This window comes from Anas acuta, chromosome 17 (assembly GCF_963932015.1).
Source record: "Anas acuta chromosome 17, bAnaAcu1.1, whole genome shotgun sequence".
NCBI classification, from domain to species: Eukaryota; Metazoa; Chordata; class Aves; order Anseriformes; family Anatidae; genus Anas; species Anas acuta.
The window spans coordinates 3476686-3497114 of NC_088995.1; the positions used below are offsets into that span (position 1 = coordinate 3476686).

Here is a 20429-nt window from a genome sequence, read left to right on the forward strand (position 1 = left end):
CAGAGAGCAGAACTGATCTAATTTCTTCATAAAGGGACCTAACAGGTCCCTTTCTTCAGGTATGTACCACAGATCAGTAAGTGACACCACACTTTACAATGAGTCTGAATGCACCATAAGGTATTTTATTTTACAGTATCAAAATACTCCACCCATCTTTAAAACATTTCAGGTCTTCAGAAGCTGTAGCGACTTTTTTTTTTAATCAGTGGTCCATCCACTGGTAATGCTTTGCCTTAAATTCAAGAAGGCTCATAGTTACTTTAATCCTTATAATGTTGTCTTCTTACCACATCCATATAACTTACATCATCTTCCACTTTGTTACAACTGTGATAGTCGTTGAAGATGACACATTCTGTACACAGTGTCCTTTTTGTTACAGATAGAGTTTAATAAGTTCATCACTGACAGCTGATGGAGTTAACACACCAAGGTCTGTAAACAGTAATGTGATTAGTGATGGTGATGTGTAGTCAATCCAGGGATGCTCCTCTGTTAGATTCTGACTTGTTTTCAGAGTGTCTGCTTTGTACTAGAAGGAAACGAGACCATTAGTTTTTACACATCTGCAAGCTAAAACCCCTTGTGGGCAAGGGTGGTTGTGAGCAGATGTTTGTGGTAAAACTGAAAAAAAGTCCATTTAAAAACAAGGCACAGACTGCCACCTTGGTCCCAACTGTTTTATCTTTTGTACAAACAACAGTTTGTAGTTCTGAAGTGTCTCAATCTAGCTATTTCTTGTCCTCAGCTACTCTTCCACCCCAAAGGAACCACTTTAGGAAGTCAGTGATCGTATTAAGACAACTTACGGCTGTCTGACGTTTGACTTTACAATGGAGCAACTCCATATTATGTCAAGTAAGCTAGAGTAGACATCCAAATAAATGAAGACGTGCTCAGAAGAAAATTATTCATAGACACGTGAGTGGATCTTAGCCTGCTACGAAAAAAAAAAAGCATTCCTCTTACCTTAAACTTATCTGGGACATCCCGTTGATTTAGAGGGAAAAGCCTCACAAACTTGAAACTTTCTGCTACCACATAAAATGGCTTATTCTGAGCTTTGGCGCACACAGCAATTTGATTTGTGCCAATCTGTGGAGACATGTAGAAAACATGCAGACTTGGTGCTAGGAGGACATAATACTGCAATATTTTTAACAACAAAAAACCTGACATACTGGATAACGCCCCAATAGAGCAAGGATTTTTCAGAAATCCCTGACTTCTTCAAATTTTTAGAGTCCAGAGTTTACAGAATGTTATAGTAAACTCACTACTTATTACCTTGTTAATAATGCCTCCACTTTCAACTACACCTTCAGCACCAACTAAGACCAGGTCCACTTTCTCCATAATGTAGCTGTTGAAGGGGGAAAAAAAGGCATTTTGCACTTAAGCAAGATGTGAGATTCAGAATTGTAATAGTTTCTTTTGTCACATTTTGGATTTATACTAAGCAGTAGTAATTTAGTAGTTAGCTTAAAAAAAACCACAATGATAACACATGGGAAGTAGAAAAAAATGTAGCTGTTTTGTTTAGCACCTCAGTTCCTTTTTCCAAATATCCCTGAGATCTAAGATCCCTTAGGTCTGCCTCTATTCTTCATTCTAATAGGCAAACGTCAAATACTTGTTTTGTAGTAGGCATATTCTGCTAATCATGCACCTAAAGGTGTAACTTGTTTAGCTTGTTTGATGACTATGACAAACTAAGGAACAATTTCTGTAGTTTGAACAAGCTGCTAGGAAACATACATATAATTTAAAATAAAATTGTGACAAACAATATTAAGGTTTAATGATCAGACTTACCCAACTGCAGCATCCAGAATCACGGTCACAGGAATATCCAGCTTCCTCAGGGCTTTTGCCATTTTTTGCCTATTGAAATAACACGTTTGAAGCTAAGAAGACTTTTTAAAGACAATGCTAGAAAAATATTGTCTGAAAGACTGAAACCCGCAACTGCCCATATTGCTTGCCAGCAGTTTTGTACCCCCTAATAGAAAATAAGTTATCCCGTAGAAATGGAAACATTACAACAAACCCAGCAGAAGTAAAGCGAGGCTGTTTTAACAGTCAGGAATTACAGCTATAGAAAGATGAGTCAGTGAACTATTAAGATGACAGGTTACTAAGCCCTCTCAGCTTCTCCATCGCCATGATGTAAGAAATAACTACTAGCAATGCACCCCACGCTTTAAGCGAAGCTGATAAATCATACCTACTTAATTTGGCTGAACATACTTGATTCAAGTGAAAGTGGATAGCAACATGTATTATCCAGTATGCAGGATATGCTCTGAAGAGAGAAAGCTTCCTCTCTTGCTAACAGTAACATACTTTATTTGGCATCTTCAAACAATGTTACCTTGTTATCTAAATGTTTTGCTGTGTGATGCTTAAGACAATGCTGATTATTTCAGCCTACTTTTGAAGAAGGCAACTAGAAATCAATTATTTACTGTCTCCCGGGGAAACAGGTTGCTTGGCTTGGATTGAGAGGTTGTAAACCTTTGAGGAAAACCTAGGTAAAACTGTAATGAGGATATTAGTATGGGAAATTGCTTGCTAATACTGATACTTCAGTTTTCCAGAATAATATGGTATTATTAGTCATACAGTTATCATTTAAAATGCTACAAAATCTCCCATATTTTAAAAAAAGCTAGTAGGATATTTGATGCTAGCTGAAACTTAACCTGCTAACCAAGCTCAAACACAAATTAATGAATACTTGCCCTGCTTGGTCTGGCTGTGATTCAGTAACATAAACGCTGAATCGCTTCTTTGACTCAACAGCTGCTTCTAACACTCTGAGGACCACTCTTGAGTAGGCATGTGTCAATATTCGCTGTCAGAAAAGATCAGATATTACTTTTTGCTGAACTTTAAAAAAAAATTTAGTTCTGTTAGTGGTGCCGGAGCTTTTAATTCACACATCTGTCAACATTAAACAATAATGTAATGTTTGTGTACGACAAAATACAGGATGGCAAACACACTGAGATGGATGCTATGTGGCCAGCCCTGACACTGTCGGGGGGTGACAATCTAATACTTTAAATGGAAAGTTGATGTTGTGATGCTTCAGCACCTCATAGAAGTAGGCCACAGCTTAATGCTGAATTGCATGGGAACTGAAGTAGGGGAGGGCAGAAGCCTTAACAAAATAAAGCAGCGGGTGATGTTATCCCTATGTACTTGCAGAAGCCATATCAGACAACACTGCCATGAATGTGACTGAACTTCACTCCCCTCCTCTTCTGTTTTTCCATCAGTGCAAGCAGCAAAGCGCCAGAACAAGAGCAGCCCAGCCTCGGCCTACTTACAGCACCGTCTCTGATGAAAGGATGACAGAGCTTGGCGATTTTGTTCCTCGACAGCGAGACCTTCCTCAGGAAAATCTCCCCGCGCTCGATCATGATTTCTTTGCATTTGGAGTAGTCCTGGAAGAGACGGCGAGGCGTCTGCTGCGAGCCCGCTGGGTCTCGGTGCCAGCAGCGTGGCCGAGCGGGAGGCAGCCGCCCTTACCGAGTACTCCAGCGAGGTGAGGCTGATGAAGCGCAGGAACAGCTCCCCGCCGGAGGAGACGGCCACCGAGGAGTCCACGCGTGACAGGGTCTCGATGGCATCCAGCAGGCTGCTCCTCAGGCCCTGGATGGTCTCACCTGGCGTGTGTGGGGAGGGCAGAGAGAGGAGCGCGGTCAGGGCCGGGCCCGGGGGCTGGTGCCTGGCCCCGAGAGGGGTGAGGGGGGGGTGCCCGGTGCCCACCTCGGTCCCGCTTGAGGAAGCCGAGCAGCGCGCGGATGGCGGCCACCGCCGAGGCCACGTCGGGGTCGTCCCTCAGCTGCGCCCTGAACGCCTCGATCAGGTCTGAAAGGGAAAAAGGAGGCGCCTCAGGCCCGGCCCGGCCCGGCCCTGCCCTGCCCGGCTCGGTCCCACCCCGGCCCCGCTGCGCGCCCCCCGGTACCGTCGGTGCTCATGGCCGCGCTCCCGGCCGCCTCCCCGCAGCCGTGGGCATGACGCGGCGCCCCTGGGCGTGACGTCACGCCGGGCCCTGACGTCATTTGGAAGCGCCTCGCAGTGGCGGCAGCGGCAGCGGCATGAGCGCGGGTGAGGCGGCGGCGGGAGGGAGGGAGGGAGCGGGCCCCGGGCAGGGGGGAGCTGAGGGCGGCCCTCAGGGGACCCGGTCCCGGCCCCTCAGAGCCGGTCCTGTCCCGGGGAGGCCGCGAAGCACGGCGCTGTGTCTGTTGCAGATGAAGAGCTGAGCCTGCTGGTCATCGTCATCGACACCAACCCCATCTGGTGGGGGAAGAGGGCGCAGGGGGAAGCTGAGGTACGGCTGCTGGGGCTGAGCTCGGAGGGAAAGGCTCCTTTTTTCCTTTTTTTTCCTCGCTCTTATCGAGTGGACAGCGAACGGGGGTAGCCTTGGGTTCCTGAGCAGTGCTTGTCTGATAGAATGGATGTTAGAATGCCTTTTTAAAAAGACCTGCTGCTGTGTGTCCATCAAAGCCTCGTATGAATGCTCCTTATGAAGAAAGGAAGCTCCAGATCTTAAAACCCAAGTTCTTCCAGCTGCAGTTATTCCAAAGCTTTCTTGTAAATTGTTTAACTGTAGATACTACTGTGCTGTTTCTGATTTCTTTCTTTATTTTTTATTTTTTCAGCAGTTCACCCTATCAAAATGTATCGACGCAGTGATGGTACTGGGAAACTCACATTTGTTTATGAATCGTACCAACAAGCTTGCAGTAATAGCAAGTCACACACAAGAAAGGTATAGGTACTTCTTACCTGTGTTAAAGTTTAATGGGGGCTTTTCTATATATATCTCCTGATACAGTGTAGGAGAAATAATCTGATTTAGTGCCTTGCACAAAGCAAGAAAGAGACAATGAAAGTGACAAGTTTATCATTTAAATGGGTGTTTTTTACCCAGATATTCATGAGTCTCAGGATCTACACCTAAGTGCAGGAATGGTATGTATTTGATTTTTTAAATGTCTTGGAAGAAGGACAGTGAATGTTGGTATCACACCATTTAGGGTTTGAAGATTTTGTGCCCTAGGTTGCATTTTTAATGTCTAAATTATTTGAAATTATATTTCTGAATATTGTTGTCTAACAAGCTTAAAGTTGAAACAGAAATGCTTTTTACTTCCTTTCTTTCAGCCGTTTCTTGTACCCTGGGAAGCGCTGGGCTGTTGCTGATCTCCTTGGAGATGGCAGTAATTCTGTGGAATCTAATTGTTCTGGCAGCAAAGATGGAAAATATGAATTGTTAACAGCAATAAATGATGCAATTGCAGAAGAGATTAAAGATCTCATGACAAAAAGTAAGGAAAATAAATTTATAGGTTTAATATATTGAATTGCAGAGCACTTAGGCTCTCAAGGAGTTTCAGGAATTTTCTTTATTTTGATAATCTAAATTTGAATATGTTTAGAGTAGATAACTTTATTACGTTGGCACTTGGTGCCTGTCAGTTAATCTAATATGCCAAAGATAAAACTTGTAGGATTTAGTATGGTCAGATTGAGCAACTGTCTGTAATTCCTGTAACTTGTACTGCAGCTGACATGAGGGGCCAGCAAACAGAAACTTTGTTAGCAGGATCACTTGCTAAAGCACTTTGTTGTATCCTTTTTATTACAGAACTTTAAAAACCTTTATCTGTTTTCTAAGACTGTTTCCTATAATATTAATTGTGCTTCAATAGAGGCTTTACAATTACTGCATTTTATAATAACATTCAAAACTGAAATGTTTGCTTAATAACTGTGGGTCGTGCTTACTAAAATGTGTGTCGTTTACGGTGATGAATACATGGTACAGATATTGCAGTTACTTCCAAGGAATAGAACATAAATTCCTTAACATCATCTAATACAGATATTAACAAGATGAGCAAAGAGGTAAAAGGTAATACCTTTCTTTTGAGTATTTACACAAATATGTAAATCAGAATAATGAAAGAAAATGCATAACAATCAACCTTGATATTTCTAATCAATATTTAATTGTTTTTGGACAATAAATGAAATGGGCCTGCTTTCGTAACAACTCTGAATTAGTGTACAGATACTTGTCACGCATTTCTGCTGCTCTCTGTGCCACTGGGACTATAAGATAGTTTCATATATTTTAACTGAAATAATAAATCTAACACCTCGGGTGTTAGATATTTAACTGAAATGTTAAATGCTATAGAATTACAAGAGCAAACTACAAGGAATGAGTGTACTCATACATTTTATTTTCTTTTCAATATTTAGCCAATCAGGAAATGAAATCAAGGATTTTGGTAAGAGCTTTGCTGTTACTTTTCTGTTAGTCTTTAAATCCAGCGATACTATGTAGGTTAACTAGTCTGACTTGCTTTATTTAGGTCATAAAAGCTGCAGAAGACAGTGCATTGCAATATATGAATTTCATGAATGTGATCTTTGCAGCACAGAAACAGGTGAAGTTGTCATTTCATTTTGATCTTTTATTAATATGTAAAAGCATAAAAAAATGTTCATTTTTGTTATGATTGTGATCTGATTAAAGAATGCTTGAAAAGAAACCTGTCGTGCCCAGGGGGAAAGCTAATCAAGCTTTAAATAAATAAATAAAATTTCACATCACTACATCTTAACATAAAAGGTTTGCTAGACTAGTTTAAGATTCCTGTGTAAGTACAGACAGTAGCCTTTTGTCCTGCCTTGCAGGTAATGTGTACAAGGTACTTCTGCTGGTAGTTCTTTTAATGCCATGTGAGAGAACAGAGATGAGATTTGACTTTGTGTTCTGACCAAGGGAAAGAGCTTTGTTATCGCTGTGGTGGTCCTGCAGCTGTAAAAACATGTATGATGGTAAAACTGGTGAGGGTACATTGTTCATAGCTGAATTTCTGTTGTTTTTTGTTTGTTTGTTTTCTTCATGCTTTTCATCTCTTTGCTTGCAGAGTATTTTGATCGATGCCTGTGTCTTGGACTCTGATTCAGGTCTTCTACAACAGGTACAGAGTTTATTTTTACTTGCTGTTTACGTGAATTCATAGGTACTTGATGCTAGGCAGTCTGTCATATTGTAAAGGGAGACATTACACCCTTTTATATGACATCTTTTATGCCCTTTTATTATAACATAGATCTGTATTCCTTTCTTCTTCCTTTGGAACAATTACTATAAATTGTTTTCTTCTTTATAGGGCTAAACATATTTCATAGCAATTCACTTTGTTTTTTGAACAACAAAAACATGTGGGATAACACAGCAAATACTATGAGCTTACTAGGGTGTAAATTATGCCTCATGGCACATTATCTGGAGATGCTGTTTTTCAGAATTCTTCTCAAAGGAGGATTGGGGAGGGTAATTAGCAAAATCCTATAATTTTTTAGATATCACAGAGAGTATCACAGAGACTGAGGTATGAGTTGAACAATTGAGATGAATGAGAATAAATTTTTTCATTTGTCTCTGGATGTGAGATCATAGTTTATTTTTACACTTTAAATGATTCTTTTCTTTTCATAAGAGCAAGAGAGATACTTCATGATGGAAACAGTTGTTACCATTTCAATTTTTCTAAGTACTTTCATTTTTAGTTCTTTGAAACATGCAGACCTTGAGCAGCATGTGGATATTTTAAATAATGTGTAAATTTAAACAGACACAACTATCTGATCATGCTTTCTGTTTTCCAGGCCTGTGACATTACAGGTGGCATATACTTGAAAGTGCCCCATATGCCATCACTTCTGCAGTATTTATTGGTAAGATATTTAAAAAGCACTTAAAGTGTTTTTTCCTGTGTTAGACGTGAAATCTTACTGATTTCATTGACATGTTAATACAGCAGTACTCTTGCAATTTCTGAAATACATTTTCCTTTATTTGTATAGTGGGTATTTCTCCCTGATCAAGAGCAAAGAGCACAGCTTGTGCTTCCACCTCCTATTCATGTTGACTACAGAGCTGCATGTTTCTGTCATCGAAATCTCATTGAAATTGGTTATGTATGCTCTGTGTGCTTGTCAAGTAAGTTTATAAATATCTAAGACTCTAATTTCTTAAATTCCAATGGAACTATTTTAATGACAGAATTTTTTTATTTTTCAGTATTCTGCAACTTCAGTCCTATTTGTAGTACGTGCGAGTAAGTGTTTCTTCTTGTTTCAGAGTTGGGTGTGAAAATACGTTCAGTGTACCTGATAGCTTTTTTTTTTTTTTTTTCAGGACTGCTTTCAAAATATCACTGCCACCTGTCATGAAAGCTAAGAAGAAGAAATTAAAGTTAGCTGCATAACAACACTACGTAAATGCACCATTGTCTCCTCCAGTAATTCCATGAAATGGAATGTACTAGAGAAATTGACGGCACTTTTTATAGGATATGAAAGAGAACTGTATGCAGTCTTACAACTTGTTTCTTACTGGATAAATATTTAAATCGTATTTTCTACACAGTAACAAATCGCTGTATTACCATGTAACCTGTGCTGTTTTAAGTACTATTTCTTAATTGTAAGCAGAAGTTGTAGCTTGTTAAGATGTAGATCTTGCAAAGTTAGAAGGTATTCTTGCCATTGCAAAGCTTCTACCTCCAAGTTATTTTCAAAGATAAAGCTCTGATTGGTTTTAGTCCTATGTTGGTGTAAAGATAAGTTATGACTACTCCTGATGTGTAGGTTCTGAGTCTTAGCACTGTGTTATTTGGGGACTTTGACATTCTGTTAACCTTTGCTACCTATTTTTTGAGTGAAACAGGCTCAGTTTCAGAATAAATAAACCAAAATTTTCAAGATGGTTTAGAAATCCCCTTCCATTTAAAGATGTTAATTCTTCTGCATGTGCACACTTGCATGTTTTATATTCTTTTATTCCCTTTGATTGTGATTTTCTCCCAGTTGTGTTCTAACTAGTCTTCTCAAAGGAATACAGAAAGTTGTTATTTCCTACTTAAAAGAACTTTTCTTTCTTAAGGTGCATAGAGGAATTTGTGTAGTCTCAACGCTTGCATCATCAGGTTTTTATCAGCTTAACTTGTAATCAGGGCCCAACTCTTACTGGCTTGTTTCATCACCGAAAGCCATTTTGTTTGAAGCCTGTATTTATACTTTGTACAAACCATTTGTAATAAAACCTGCTCCTTTTCTCATACAGTTACTGCTGTGGCTACCACATCTTTTTAAGGGTGAGCCACACGGACTTGTTACAATTCCACTGTGTAAGAGCAGAGGAGGCTTGGGCAGGGAGGACATCACTGTGGAGGAGTCAGGAGGAACCCCGGGCCCGGCCTCGTCCCGGTGGCGGCGCTGCGGTGCCCGCCCTGAGGTGCCGAGGGCCAGGCCGCCTTCCCGCCCCTTCCCGTTGCCATGGCGCCGCGCTGCCGCCGCAAAATGGCGGCCGGGCGCCCGGCTTCTCGGCGGCGGGGCCCACCCTGACGCCATGGTGGCAGCGGGCCTCGGGGCGCTGCTGCTGCTGCTGATGGCAGCGGCAGCACCGCGGGCTGGGCAGCCCGGTGGGTGCCGGGGGGCGAGGGGAAGGCTGCTGAGGGGAGGGGAGCGGGACCTTCCCCGGCTGACTGGCGATGGGCTAGGGCGGGAGGGCACGGAGCCCCCGAGGGGTGGCATGGGGACGTGCACAATGTAAATACAGTCCTGTGGTAGGCAGCACGGGATAATTTGTGACTTTTGTGGCAATTTAAAGTATGGCAGGGTGTAAGAAGCCTAAATGTGAGACATGAATGCATCTTACAGGTAGTGCGTTTTTCAGTTTCTGTGTGTATTAAGATGTGTTCCCCCCCCCCCCCCCCTTTTTTTTCTTTTTAGTGTTTCAGCCTTCGTTTATCCATATGTCTGGGCTAAGAGTTAATTCGTTTTTTCATGGAAATTCTTCAGGAGTTAATTTTTATATAATTTTAAATCCTATAGATGAAGAGACAGGTAAGAATGCTTCCCCCCCCCCCCCCCCTCAAGTAGCATGTAAATTCTTTTTTTTTTTTTTTTTTTCCTTCTAAAGTTACTGGAGCAATACAAGTTAATTTACTACTTTAACAGTTACTAAAATATTAACTCCTAAGGACTTCTGCTAGTTAAGCCCTTAGTCCTCTGTTGTCTGCTTGTCAGCTGAGCTTAAGGATGTGCCTACCTGAAGCCACGGGAGAAATTTAAATTTACTACTCATTCTTTTCAGTCTTTTTTAAATGAAAACACAGTATATATTTTTATTTTAATATAGGAAAATTGCAAGTTTCAAATTGCAGTGGAAGTAAAACAGCTGGTCATTGGAATTTGAGCGTAACACCTGGTGTGGTATGTAAAATACTGATTCCTCCCTAAAATAGGAAGGATTGGACTATCATATGTTAAGGGCTAATGAAATGTCAACAAAATGTTAATTTACTAGCAGCCTGGTTTGCGTGTCTTGCCCTTGCCGTTTTTCCTTGATATAGCTTGACATACAAAGCTGGTGAAGGGCCTGGAACGCAAGTCCTGTGAGGAGCAACTGAGGGCACTGGGGTTGTTTAGTCTGGAGCACAGGAGGCTCAGGGGAGATCTCACTGCTCTCTACAACTACCTGAAAGGAGGTTGTGGGGAAATGGGGGTTGGTTTCTTCTCACAGATATTAGCAATAGAACAAGGGGGAATGGCCTCAAGTTGCGTCAGGGGAGGTTCAGGTTGGAAATTAAAAGAAATCTCAGAAACAGCAGTCAGGTAAAGGAACAGGTTGCCCAGGGAGGTGGTGGAGTCACTGTCCCTGGGGGTGTTCAGGGAAAGGTTGGACATGGTGCTTAGGGACGTGGTTTAGTGGGTGATAGTGGTGGTATCAGATGGTTGGACCAGATGATCTTGGAGGTCTTTTCCAACCTTAATGATTCTATTGTTCAAGACTGTTAGAGATCTACTGGAAGGAGTTGGTAACACAACAGCATTTTTATATAGCATGAGCTCTAGAACATCCACATCTATTACAATTGTCTTCAGCAGTGGTTACATTACATATAATTCTTTAAGGCTTTTGTCAACTCTGTAGTCATTTTAACCTTCAGCTGAAGGTAGCTATAAAAAATGAAATTTACTGTTTTAGTTATTTGTTCTTTTCTTTAAAGCTATGTGTGCAATTTCTGAGGGAACTTGTTCTGCACGGATTCCTTACAATTCCATGTACAGTTAATATACTCGCTTTATTTGCATATTCCAGTAGCATACCCTTTGTCATTCTGACTTCAACAAACATCTGATTTTTATATTGAAATAATATCATTGCATTGTGGCGCTGACAACGTGGTACTGAAACTTCTCTTTCGGGAACTGATGAGTGATACAAATAAGAGCAATGTAATACAAGCTGTCATATCTGTCAAACTTTATTCTGCGTTTTTCAGGACACATCCGAAGTGATCATAGACTTGACTAGAAATCTTCAGTTGTGTCTGCCCAATGCCACTGACTGCTGCACAGCCCCTCTCTGCGTTCTGGAAACGCTTCAGGTTTTAGCTTGCCATGATTCGGTGGTACTGGCACATCTCCTGATTCAAGCTGAAATATATGCCAACTCTTCCTTTACAGGAAATGTGTCAGGTAAGTGTTTAGATATGCTCAAGAAGAAATAGTATTTTCTTTTCCTCTATATATGAAAAAAGAAAATCTGGGACTTCAGCAGCAATGATTGATCCTTTGTAATTGTTAATAAAATTTAACAAAGGATTTATACATGGTTGGAATAAACTGTAATGTGCAGGGCCTACTTCTTGGGATTCTAGTTCATGTGGTTTAATTTGTCTCTTACTTTTTGTAATTCTTTTTAGAAGATGCATCTGTCATCCCTAACCAGGTGTTTCAGCCCTTGGGCCCTTGTCCTTGTGACCTGACAGATGGAGCTTGTGATGTCCGTTGTTGCTGTGATCAGGTACTTATTTCATACTAAACTTTGAAATGTTTCCAAAGTTTCTAGGCTCTGGGGAAAGTGAGGAGAAGGAGAGGTACTGAATATTTCAAGCTAGAAGAAGGGCTTGTCTGGGTTTTCTGGTATTTCTTATAGTATATAACACATCTCTTTACAAACCTGGTTTGTTTAACTGTGAGTAGGCTGTAATGGCTACGGTAATGCAATTACTGAGCTAAAAAGTGACTGCTGTTTTCCCTTTCAGGAGTGTACACCAGATTTGAAGCAGTTATTCAATGAATCATGTTTCACTGGCGTGTTTGGTGGGGATGTAAACCCACCTTTTAATCAGCTGTGCTCTACAGAGACAGATGAATATACTCCTGATTGGTTTCCCTTCCTTTGCGTGCAGTCTTCTCTTAACAATACACCATTTCTTGGCTACTTTTATCATGGCTCTATGTAAGTTTTATTTTTTTTTTCTCAACACATGCATTAGCTGTGCTACTGAAACTGTAACTTGTTTTTTATAATGAAAGCTATTTTGAAACTGGAATTTTAAGGTGTGAACTTTAAATGCAAATGTGGAAATGTAATTGGTACTATATGAAAACATGGTATTTGAGAGCAGTTGTATAATTATTTGCATGAGATAGGGAGTAAAGAATTGTCTAATTTTTGAACTTAGTTGCAGCTCTACACCAAGAGTTCCTTCATTTAAGATCCCTTTACAAACGTCTCATGCGAAAGTTTTCACTGGTTACAGTCAAGGAGATCCAATTATGACAGAAGAAAATGAGTATTTTACCATCCCTCAGGTAATCATGTCCTGTTTAGGGCTTCTGATTCCTCTTGGCTTGTTTGGCATTCTCTATCACATTCCTTACGTCTTTGTAACCAAATTCTGTAACTTGCTGTTTTGAACTGGTAAAAAATATTTTTCACCTAGCACAAAATCATTATTAAAAAGAACATTATCCTTCCTGTTTTCCCTACCCAACTCCCAAAATGGTAATGTTTTAATTATTTCAAGAGCTAAAAACAAGCTTGGCACCCCAATCAGTAGTTTATGGCTTATCATATTTCTGTATGTTACTTGTCTGTTATATTATGGAGTACTATAGTTGTTTTCCCCTTGTCTCATCTGGCTGTATTCTTTTAATTCCTTCTGCATTATAGAGAGAGGCTTGTTAGTTATAATTAATTTGACAAATTGAGATGAAGCTGGACTGTGCATTATAACTATTTTGAAAGCTGTCCATTTTAAATTGTAACCTCTTTTGTGATGTTTTGATAACATCAGAGCACTTGTTTGTCAGTCATATATGGCTGTAGTACATATTTGGAGCATTTCACTGACAAATAGTTTTAAAATGAAAACCAAGAAAAAAGCCCAATGTACATATTTCTGTTGAATTACCTGCAGCAATCCATGGCGGGGCAGTGTGTTGGAAATGCCCCTGTAGCTTATCTTCATGACATTGATGTTAAGTGCCTCACTGATCTAACATCTTACAAAGAAGGACTGCCCCATGATGTGAGAATAAACAGTGGTACAGGAGGTATGTTGCATTAACCCTAACAGAAATGTGTTGTATGTTTTCACAGCTGATAGAACAAAAGAAACCAGAGGACTTCTGACATGTCAGCTACGTGTAATATCATTGATACCTGGTAGCTGTAGTTCAGCATTTGGGGATGTTCTAATCAGCATTTGGGGTGATTTCGTACAGCCTTCTAACAAGATTCCCACAGTTACACAGGACTTAAGATATAAGAAATAAACGGGAAACAAAAGCCAATCCCATTGTCTGTTTCTGGTGACTCATACTGAGTATGGCTACACATGACAGAATAAAGCATCTCTTGCTGTTGTTTTGCAATTGTTGCAGAGCCCTTTTTCTGTCAAAAGGGTGCAGTATCATTTTAGAATTGGTGAGAGGTGCTTTTTTCTGCATTAACAAAGCATATACTTAGGAAGCGTCTTTCTGGAGTTCGAGATGGCATTATTAACAGCATGAAGATAATTTATTTTATACCGCCTAATTAAGTTGTCTAATTTTTTAATCTATACTACCTTTGTAAGATCCAGAGATAATTAGCTATGCGCTCATAATACATAAACAGTTTGGTCCTTTACCAAAAGTAATTTTCTAAATAATTTTCTGCTCCATTTCTATAATAAAAATGATTGTACCTTGGATGTGAAAATACTATCTATTAGTCAGGATTACTGCAGTGTTTTTTTTTTTATTCTCAGACTTCATCCAACAAAATGTGATCTATAGGACCATCGCTGACATGGGCAAATTCATTGCTAAAAGCGGTATGTCTCTTCCGTTTAATAAGTGCACTTCTTACCGAACCTGGATGAAACAGTTGATTTTGATGCCTAAAATGTTTACCTGCATTGATTTTTAGGAGGGATCTTGTATGTCTTCTAGTACTCAAATAAATAAGTGGCAGGGCATGTGGTCTGTGTGAGCTCTTGTGCCTCTTTAGGGACCTTTTTCAGTCAGTGAAGCAGCTCTTTGATGTAGAACAGTGGCTCCCAGTTGGTGTGTGTGTACCGCAGCACAGATGAAGTGTTGAAACCAAGCTGGTGTGTTTGTTTTTTCTGGGCAGTTACGTTCCTCTTAGAGGGATGAGATGAAATTAGAGGGAGTCCTGTGTCCAGAGAGCCCCATCAACTGATGAAATAAAGCCCAGTGCTGGGCTCTTGAGGCTTAGCTATGAAAGGACTTGCAACTACAGATGTTAAAACATTGATAATCCAGAGGACTGTGCTGTAAGTGCAGCATTCTGACCTTATATGATGGGACTTAAACAGTAAAATAATTCTCTAAAAGATCAATGTTATAATTTCCAGAACTTTGGTAGAGATTTTTAAGGTGTTCTTCATTTATAATACAGCTTTCTAATTAACAATGCGTTTAATTGTGTGGTTTTATTTTCTTCTGCAGAAAGCCTTCCTACTACTGAGGTTTTGTGTCAAAATGTAACGTTCGCAGAGAATTATACGTTCATTGGCAAAGATGAGAACATAGAGGGAATAAACGTAACAGTCTTCCTTGGACGTTTATGTGATGGAGGTATCACGATACTTCTTTTACAGATTTTTCACTTACTTTTATAGAATATAATAGAATAGTTCAGTTGGACAGGGCCTTCGAAGAGCATTTAGTCCAACTGCCTGACTAGTTCAGGGCTAACCAAGAGTTAAAGCATATTAATAAGGGCACCGTACAAATGCCTCCTGAAGACTGACGGGCATGGGGCATTAACCACCTCTCTAGGAAGATGGTTCTGGTGTTTGACCACTCTCACAGTGAAGAATTTTTTCTTAACATCCAGTCTGAATCTCCCCTGGCACAGCTTTGTGCCATTCCCATGCATCCTGGCATTGGCTACCAGAGAGATTCTTCTTTCGTTCCCCTCCTCGGGAAGTTATAGAGAGCGATGAGGTCACCTCTTGGCCTCCTTTTCTCCAGGCTAGACAACACTTTTTTTTTTTCTGCAGCATGAAAATTCTTTAATAGACTGTCTTAATTAGTTTTTCTGCTTAAAAAGAATTTCCTTTGGATTCTGGAAGAAAATTTATGGGTCTGATTTCTATTAATTTCTATTATTTTGAATCTTATGTTACTAATGAAGGGTGGAAGTTTGCATCCTATATAGAGTTGAACAGAATACTTCTTGTTAATTTACTTATTTAAAAGTAAAGTCATTTTTTTATTTTACCAGAAATACTGACGCAGAGATTCACAGCCAAATTTGTAAGTTTGAAGAGTAATAATGCAGAAGAACTGTCTGGGAATCCAGGTATTAGTTCTTTATTTTGCTTCTTAAATTAATATTTTTTTGTCCTGGACTGACCATCATCAGTGACCATATTTTATACCTCTTTCATACTTTGTTATGTTGCTAGCCTCACTCTCCTATCTTCATTGTACTGTTGGTTGTAATAGTGGTGATTGGCTTTTAGGCTAAGCATTGATTATTTTAAGTGAGGCTACTGTAATGGAAAAGCGTTTACTGTAAGACTGATGATATGTATTATTAAAACAACGTCAATGCTTGTAGATTCTTACAAAATGTTTGCAATTTCTCCTACATGTAGGTTATCAAGTTGGGAAACCAGTGAGAACTGCAAATATGAATGCTTCTGATACTTCTGGCAGCCTAAACATTTTTCAGCCAGGTACTGACTTGCAAGGTTGCAACTTCAACTTCTTTTACTGCTAAAATGCTTTTTATTTTGTCCATATTTTACTTCAGAACCTCCTCTAAGCCAAATTTTGCTTTTTCTAGACTATTTCGTAGCCTTCATTCAAACTTCATTGAGAAAGCCTGTATTAAGTACCTGTGTTAGTGAGTACAATGTACTTTAGGTATCCAAACATATTGCAAAGGAGACAATTGCAATGGAATTTAATATCAATATTTCCAGTTGAACGGACTTGAATCTATTTGAATTATACTACTTAGTGTTTTGCATCCTAATACTTGATATTTTTGCACAAAATTGAAAGCTAGAGATGAAAAGGTAAATACGAGAAACCTCTAATAATATGTTTTTGATTTACAGCTGGGAGAGGTTTATGTACATCAGCAATTGATACACCAGTTTTGTTTGGATTAGATTCCTACTCTGGATGCATACTAGAAGTTGGTATTAATGAAGACTGCACACTTTTAAGGTGAGCTACACAAGATTAGTTGTTTTTCCCTGTATCCCTCTTGCTGCTCCTTATGTGATTTTCTACAAGTTTCTACTATCAACACTGATACGTTCTTTTTAAATGTTCTTGCATACATCTCAGCTTTCTGTGGTTGAGATCATAAAAATCTCTTGTGGTTAAGATTATAAAAATTGTTTCACTCAGATTTCCTCGTATTCAAGTGAGGATTACATTGGAGTGGGATACTTTGTCATTTTGTACCTTTAGCAGATAACTCAATACTTGAAGCTTGTTTTAACTAAATGATAGCATCTTTCTGAGGAAACTGATGTTATGATATAATAATACTGTAACCCAGAGTGGTTTACACTATAGATTTACTTTTTGCTTAATATATAATGTTTTTATTTTCAGAGGAAATGTAACTGAAAGATTGAATTCATTAATACAAGCTACTCATGTTGGAAAGAGGAGCAATTCAAGTTACAGTGATGTAAATGACTGGGTGGAAATTATACGTAAGTGAGGTTTATGTTGTTATTTGTAGTCTAAATGTTTAAAATATGCTCTTGTAGTATGATCATCTCAAAATAGAATCCAAATGTAAAGTCAAGTGCCTGAAGATACTGATCTGTGTCTGGATCCATCTAGCCATCCACGTATAAATTCGTGCACACACACACATAACTTCACATGTATATGTATACCGTAGTAAGATGTTTACAACTGTCAATCAGTAGATATAATAACTTGGTATTTTTAGTTCTCTGTGGATAAACTATTCCTTTATGTATATTTATACAGAAAAAATGTTTTTGCTGTATTCCTGTGGGACAGTTAACAATGTTTCACTGGAATGTGACAATAATTACTGAAAAGATAATATTTTCTATAATATTTTCATTTAACTCTGTTCTTCCACAGGTCTTGATCCATTTAATCCTAATACAAGTGTGAGCACTGGAAACTTGAAAGGCATTTGTCCAGATATTCCTGCAAATCTGAATATTCGCATAATTTTTGCGGATGTGGGTGCAGTACAAGGGATTGCCCGTCAAGAGATACTCGCTGTGCAGATCAGGTAGAACAGAGCTGTGTCTCTGGCTATTTGATAAATAAATGTTTAATTTTGAGACTCACTTATGTGTCATACTCAGATTAAATTTTACAAACATACATATTATTTCCAATTTTTACATGCCTTTTACTTGTATTTGGAACACAAATTCTTTTGAACCCAACCAGAGGCTGAAATTTAGGTTTTCAATCTCCTGAAATTAAAAAAAAAAATAAATGGTGATCAGCAGGCAATCTTTGTGCTTCATTGAAGTATAAAAAAAGAAAAAATACTGCTGCCGCCAGTAATAGGCGTATGCAGGGCATTCCATCAGAAGTATGTTTTAATTCCTTGTTGTGGTGGAAAGGATAACAAAACAAATGTCTTATGTTTTGCCTTACCCTAGTGAAGAGCTGCTTCTTGAGAGCTGTGGTAAATGTTTTCTTCTTTCCTGAAATGGGGGAGTTTAATATTGCAAACACTTTTTTTTTTTTTAAGTCAATACAAATCAAATAAATAGATTGAACACAATCTACCTCTTTTTCCAGCCTTTGCACATTCTCCCTCTGCACAGTGTTGAAAATCCATCAATCATTAACCTCCTTCAAAATAGTGTGTATTTTGTCCTTTTATGGTTATGTTTAGGCTCTGCATTTCCACTTTACAGCCTTTTGGTAATGTTATTCATGTTCTTACAGTTACTCGACTGTCATATGGCAATTCCAGTGTGGGCTTACCTGTGAAAACACTGTCAGCTTTCTTCCCATCACTGCTTCTGTTCAGTTCATCAAAGTGCCAGCTCAGCCACCGATTCCAATGACAAGGTAATTCTTGTATTTAAAAAAAACAACACACAAACTTGTCATTAAGTTAAGCAGATGTAATGTAAAATGCATTGATCAAAAGGTTATTTTGGTTTGCTGGAGTACAGAGCATGAAGGACTGCTTCTAATATTTATTGAGTAACAGTTTTGTAGGTGAGGATCTCCCCAGAAGCATGCAGTGTGGGAAGGCCTGTAAATTACTCTGCCAAGTTGTCATTTGGTTTTGGCAGAAAGCATCCGTGCCTTTTATTTGAGTGAGCAGAGATTGTTGTGTGAGGCTTCTAAACTATTGCCTGAAGATTTGCTCATCACAAAAAGAAACACCTGGCTAAAAATGGCAGATAGGGAATAAAAAGGGGCTTCTGTTTTGTTAGAGGAACTAGAAGCTTGTGTTTTTTTTTCTTTCGTGTAACCTGGCCACTTTTCCAACTCTTTTTTTTTTCTATTTGTCCTAGTGTTCTGGTGGTATTGTAGGTAATAGACATGTTTTTTCAGGTTTCAGATTAATTATACAGAATTTGACTGCAATCGAAATGATGTTTGCTGGCCACAACTCTTTTATCCAGTGACACAGTTCTACACAGGTAAGAATAATAAGCAACGTGGAATGCCATGAACTGGCTGTATTTTTTTGAAACATAACTAAATGTGTGGATTTTTTTCTGAAATAATAGTTTGTAGTAGGAAATTGGAATTTCAAAAATGTGCTCCAAAAGTCGGATTATATTTCTTTCTTACTAATGCATTAATTTCTTAGTTATGCTTGCAGAAAAATAACTGCAAGAGTGCTTTGCTGATTGAAATTTTGTGAGCATCTGTTCAACAGATTCTTTTTCATGCCTGTTTACAGTTGGGAGGGAGGTATGCTTTCTAGAGAAAACGTTGCTTTATGATAGGGTTCTTTTTCTGTGTCTTGTGGTAATTGTGGCATTGCATTAATGTGGGCTGTTGCCCATGAAGGGAGACTCTCATTTTGCCAGTACGTGCTGTTCTGTCTGCCCACGGAAGCTGCAGCAAAATCTTGCCATGTTGGTAAGAGAGAGACCTTTGAAGTTTCGTTTGTGAACAACTGTGATGGATTATGTCTCGTGGGAGGCTGTATAGATTAAGTATCTGGCATTTCAGAGGGCATCAAAGGCACTTGGACTCTGTTCTGAAAGCTGCATGGACAGAAGCACGTGTCTATTACCTGTACTTCAGGGACTCAAGTTCTACAAAGTACAAAATTTTATAAACACAAAGGATCTTCTTTGTTTTATACTGTTATTTTATTCAGGTTATGTATATACTTAAATCTGTATCTGACAGTGGGTTTATGTCCAAACTGAAGCTTAGCTTGTTTGTGCTTATACTTTATCTTTTTTTTTTGCAGGAGAACCGTATTCCCAATGTCTCGCTAAGGGCCTGTCACTGGCATTTCTTGTTTTCATTGCAGCAATTTTGAGTAACCCTTGGTTTTCTAAAGTAAGGGATAACTTTTTGATTTAGAAAAATTGATGTAAAGAAAAACACTTTGTAAATAAGTACATTTTTGTAAAATTTATGGACAGATATTGTATTTTGCAGACGTTTTATATGAACACTTAAAAGACGCATGAAATGAGTGCTCGTAGGATGCATGGAAACTGGTTGTACTAATAAAAAATGAAAATGGTAGAATTAATTTTGGGTTCTGGAGCATTTGGTGCAGCAAGAGTGCAGAGCTGGCTTCAGCAGCAGGCTTGGGGGCCATCAGTCTGGGTGGGTGTGTGGTGGGCCCCTGGGGCAGCAGACCCAAGTAAACCTGGCGTGTACACCTCTTTCTGGAACAAGGAACTGAGTATTGCTGCCTTAGGACACTAATAAGGCAGTTTTTTGGGGGGCTGTAATTTGATGTGGTGATCACCTGCTTGGAGCTGCCTATCCCTCACAACACCCTTCCTACAGCTTTTCTTGCGGTTATTAACCACTGTGCCACCCGCAGGTACATTCCCAGGGCT

At 39.2% G+C, this 20429-nt stretch overlaps 3 protein-coding genes across 4 annotated transcripts; 2 read left to right on the top strand and 1 right to left on the bottom strand.

Moving 5' to 3' along the window:
• Nucleotides 1-98: 98 nt before the first annotated feature.
• EIF2B1 (eukaryotic translation initiation factor 2B subunit alpha) lies at nucleotides 99-4115 on the bottom strand. The gene is made up of 9 exons (XM_068654347.1): nucleotides 3980-4115; nucleotides 3781-3882; nucleotides 3541-3677; nucleotides 3339-3455; nucleotides 2748-2860; nucleotides 1819-1887; nucleotides 1291-1366; nucleotides 973-1098; nucleotides 99-535 (listed from the first exon to the last, which is right to left on the bottom strand). The coding sequence occupies exons 1-9, from the start codon at nucleotides 4074-4076 to the stop codon at nucleotides 380-382; spliced, it is 993 nt and encodes a 330-aa protein (XP_068510448.1). The 5' UTR covers nucleotides 4077-4115; the 3' UTR covers nucleotides 99-379.
• Nucleotides 3983-9162, top strand: GTF2H3 (general transcription factor IIH subunit 3). Of its 2 annotated transcripts, none has more exons than XM_068654355.1 (13): nucleotides 3983-4122; nucleotides 4266-4345; nucleotides 4677-4786; nucleotides 5182-5345; nucleotides 5585-5647; nucleotides 5903-5932; nucleotides 6286-6314; nucleotides 6399-6473; nucleotides 6960-7013; nucleotides 7705-7773; nucleotides 7903-8038; nucleotides 8120-8156; nucleotides 8237-9162. In XM_068654355.1, the coding sequence occupies exons 1-13, from the start codon at nucleotides 4113-4115 to the stop codon at nucleotides 8304-8306; spliced, it is 927 nt and encodes a 308-aa protein (XP_068510456.1). In that variant the 5' UTR covers nucleotides 3983-4112; the 3' UTR covers nucleotides 8307-9162. The 2 variants fall into 2 exon arrangements, with proteins under 2 accessions (XP_068510456.1, XP_068510457.1); XM_068654356.1 differs by having other exon boundaries at nucleotides 4680-4786.
• Nucleotides 9163-9352: 190 nt separating this feature from the next.
• TCTN2 (tectonic family member 2) lies at nucleotides 9353-20113 on the top strand. Its single transcript, XM_068654345.1, has 18 exons — nucleotides 9353-9521; nucleotides 9832-9945; nucleotides 10241-10314; nucleotides 11388-11583; nucleotides 11811-11911; nucleotides 12153-12349; nucleotides 12576-12705; nucleotides 13314-13449; nucleotides 14148-14213; nucleotides 14851-14979; nucleotides 15632-15709; nucleotides 16008-16088; nucleotides 16476-16587; nucleotides 16984-17087; nucleotides 17494-17650; nucleotides 18325-18450; nucleotides 18946-19034; nucleotides 19823-20113. The coding sequence occupies exons 1-18, from the start codon at nucleotides 9449-9451 to the stop codon at nucleotides 19936-19938; spliced, it is 2079 nt and encodes a 692-aa protein (XP_068510446.1). The 5' UTR covers nucleotides 9353-9448; the 3' UTR covers nucleotides 19939-20113.
• The last annotated feature ends 316 nt before the right edge of the window (nucleotides 20114-20429 follow it).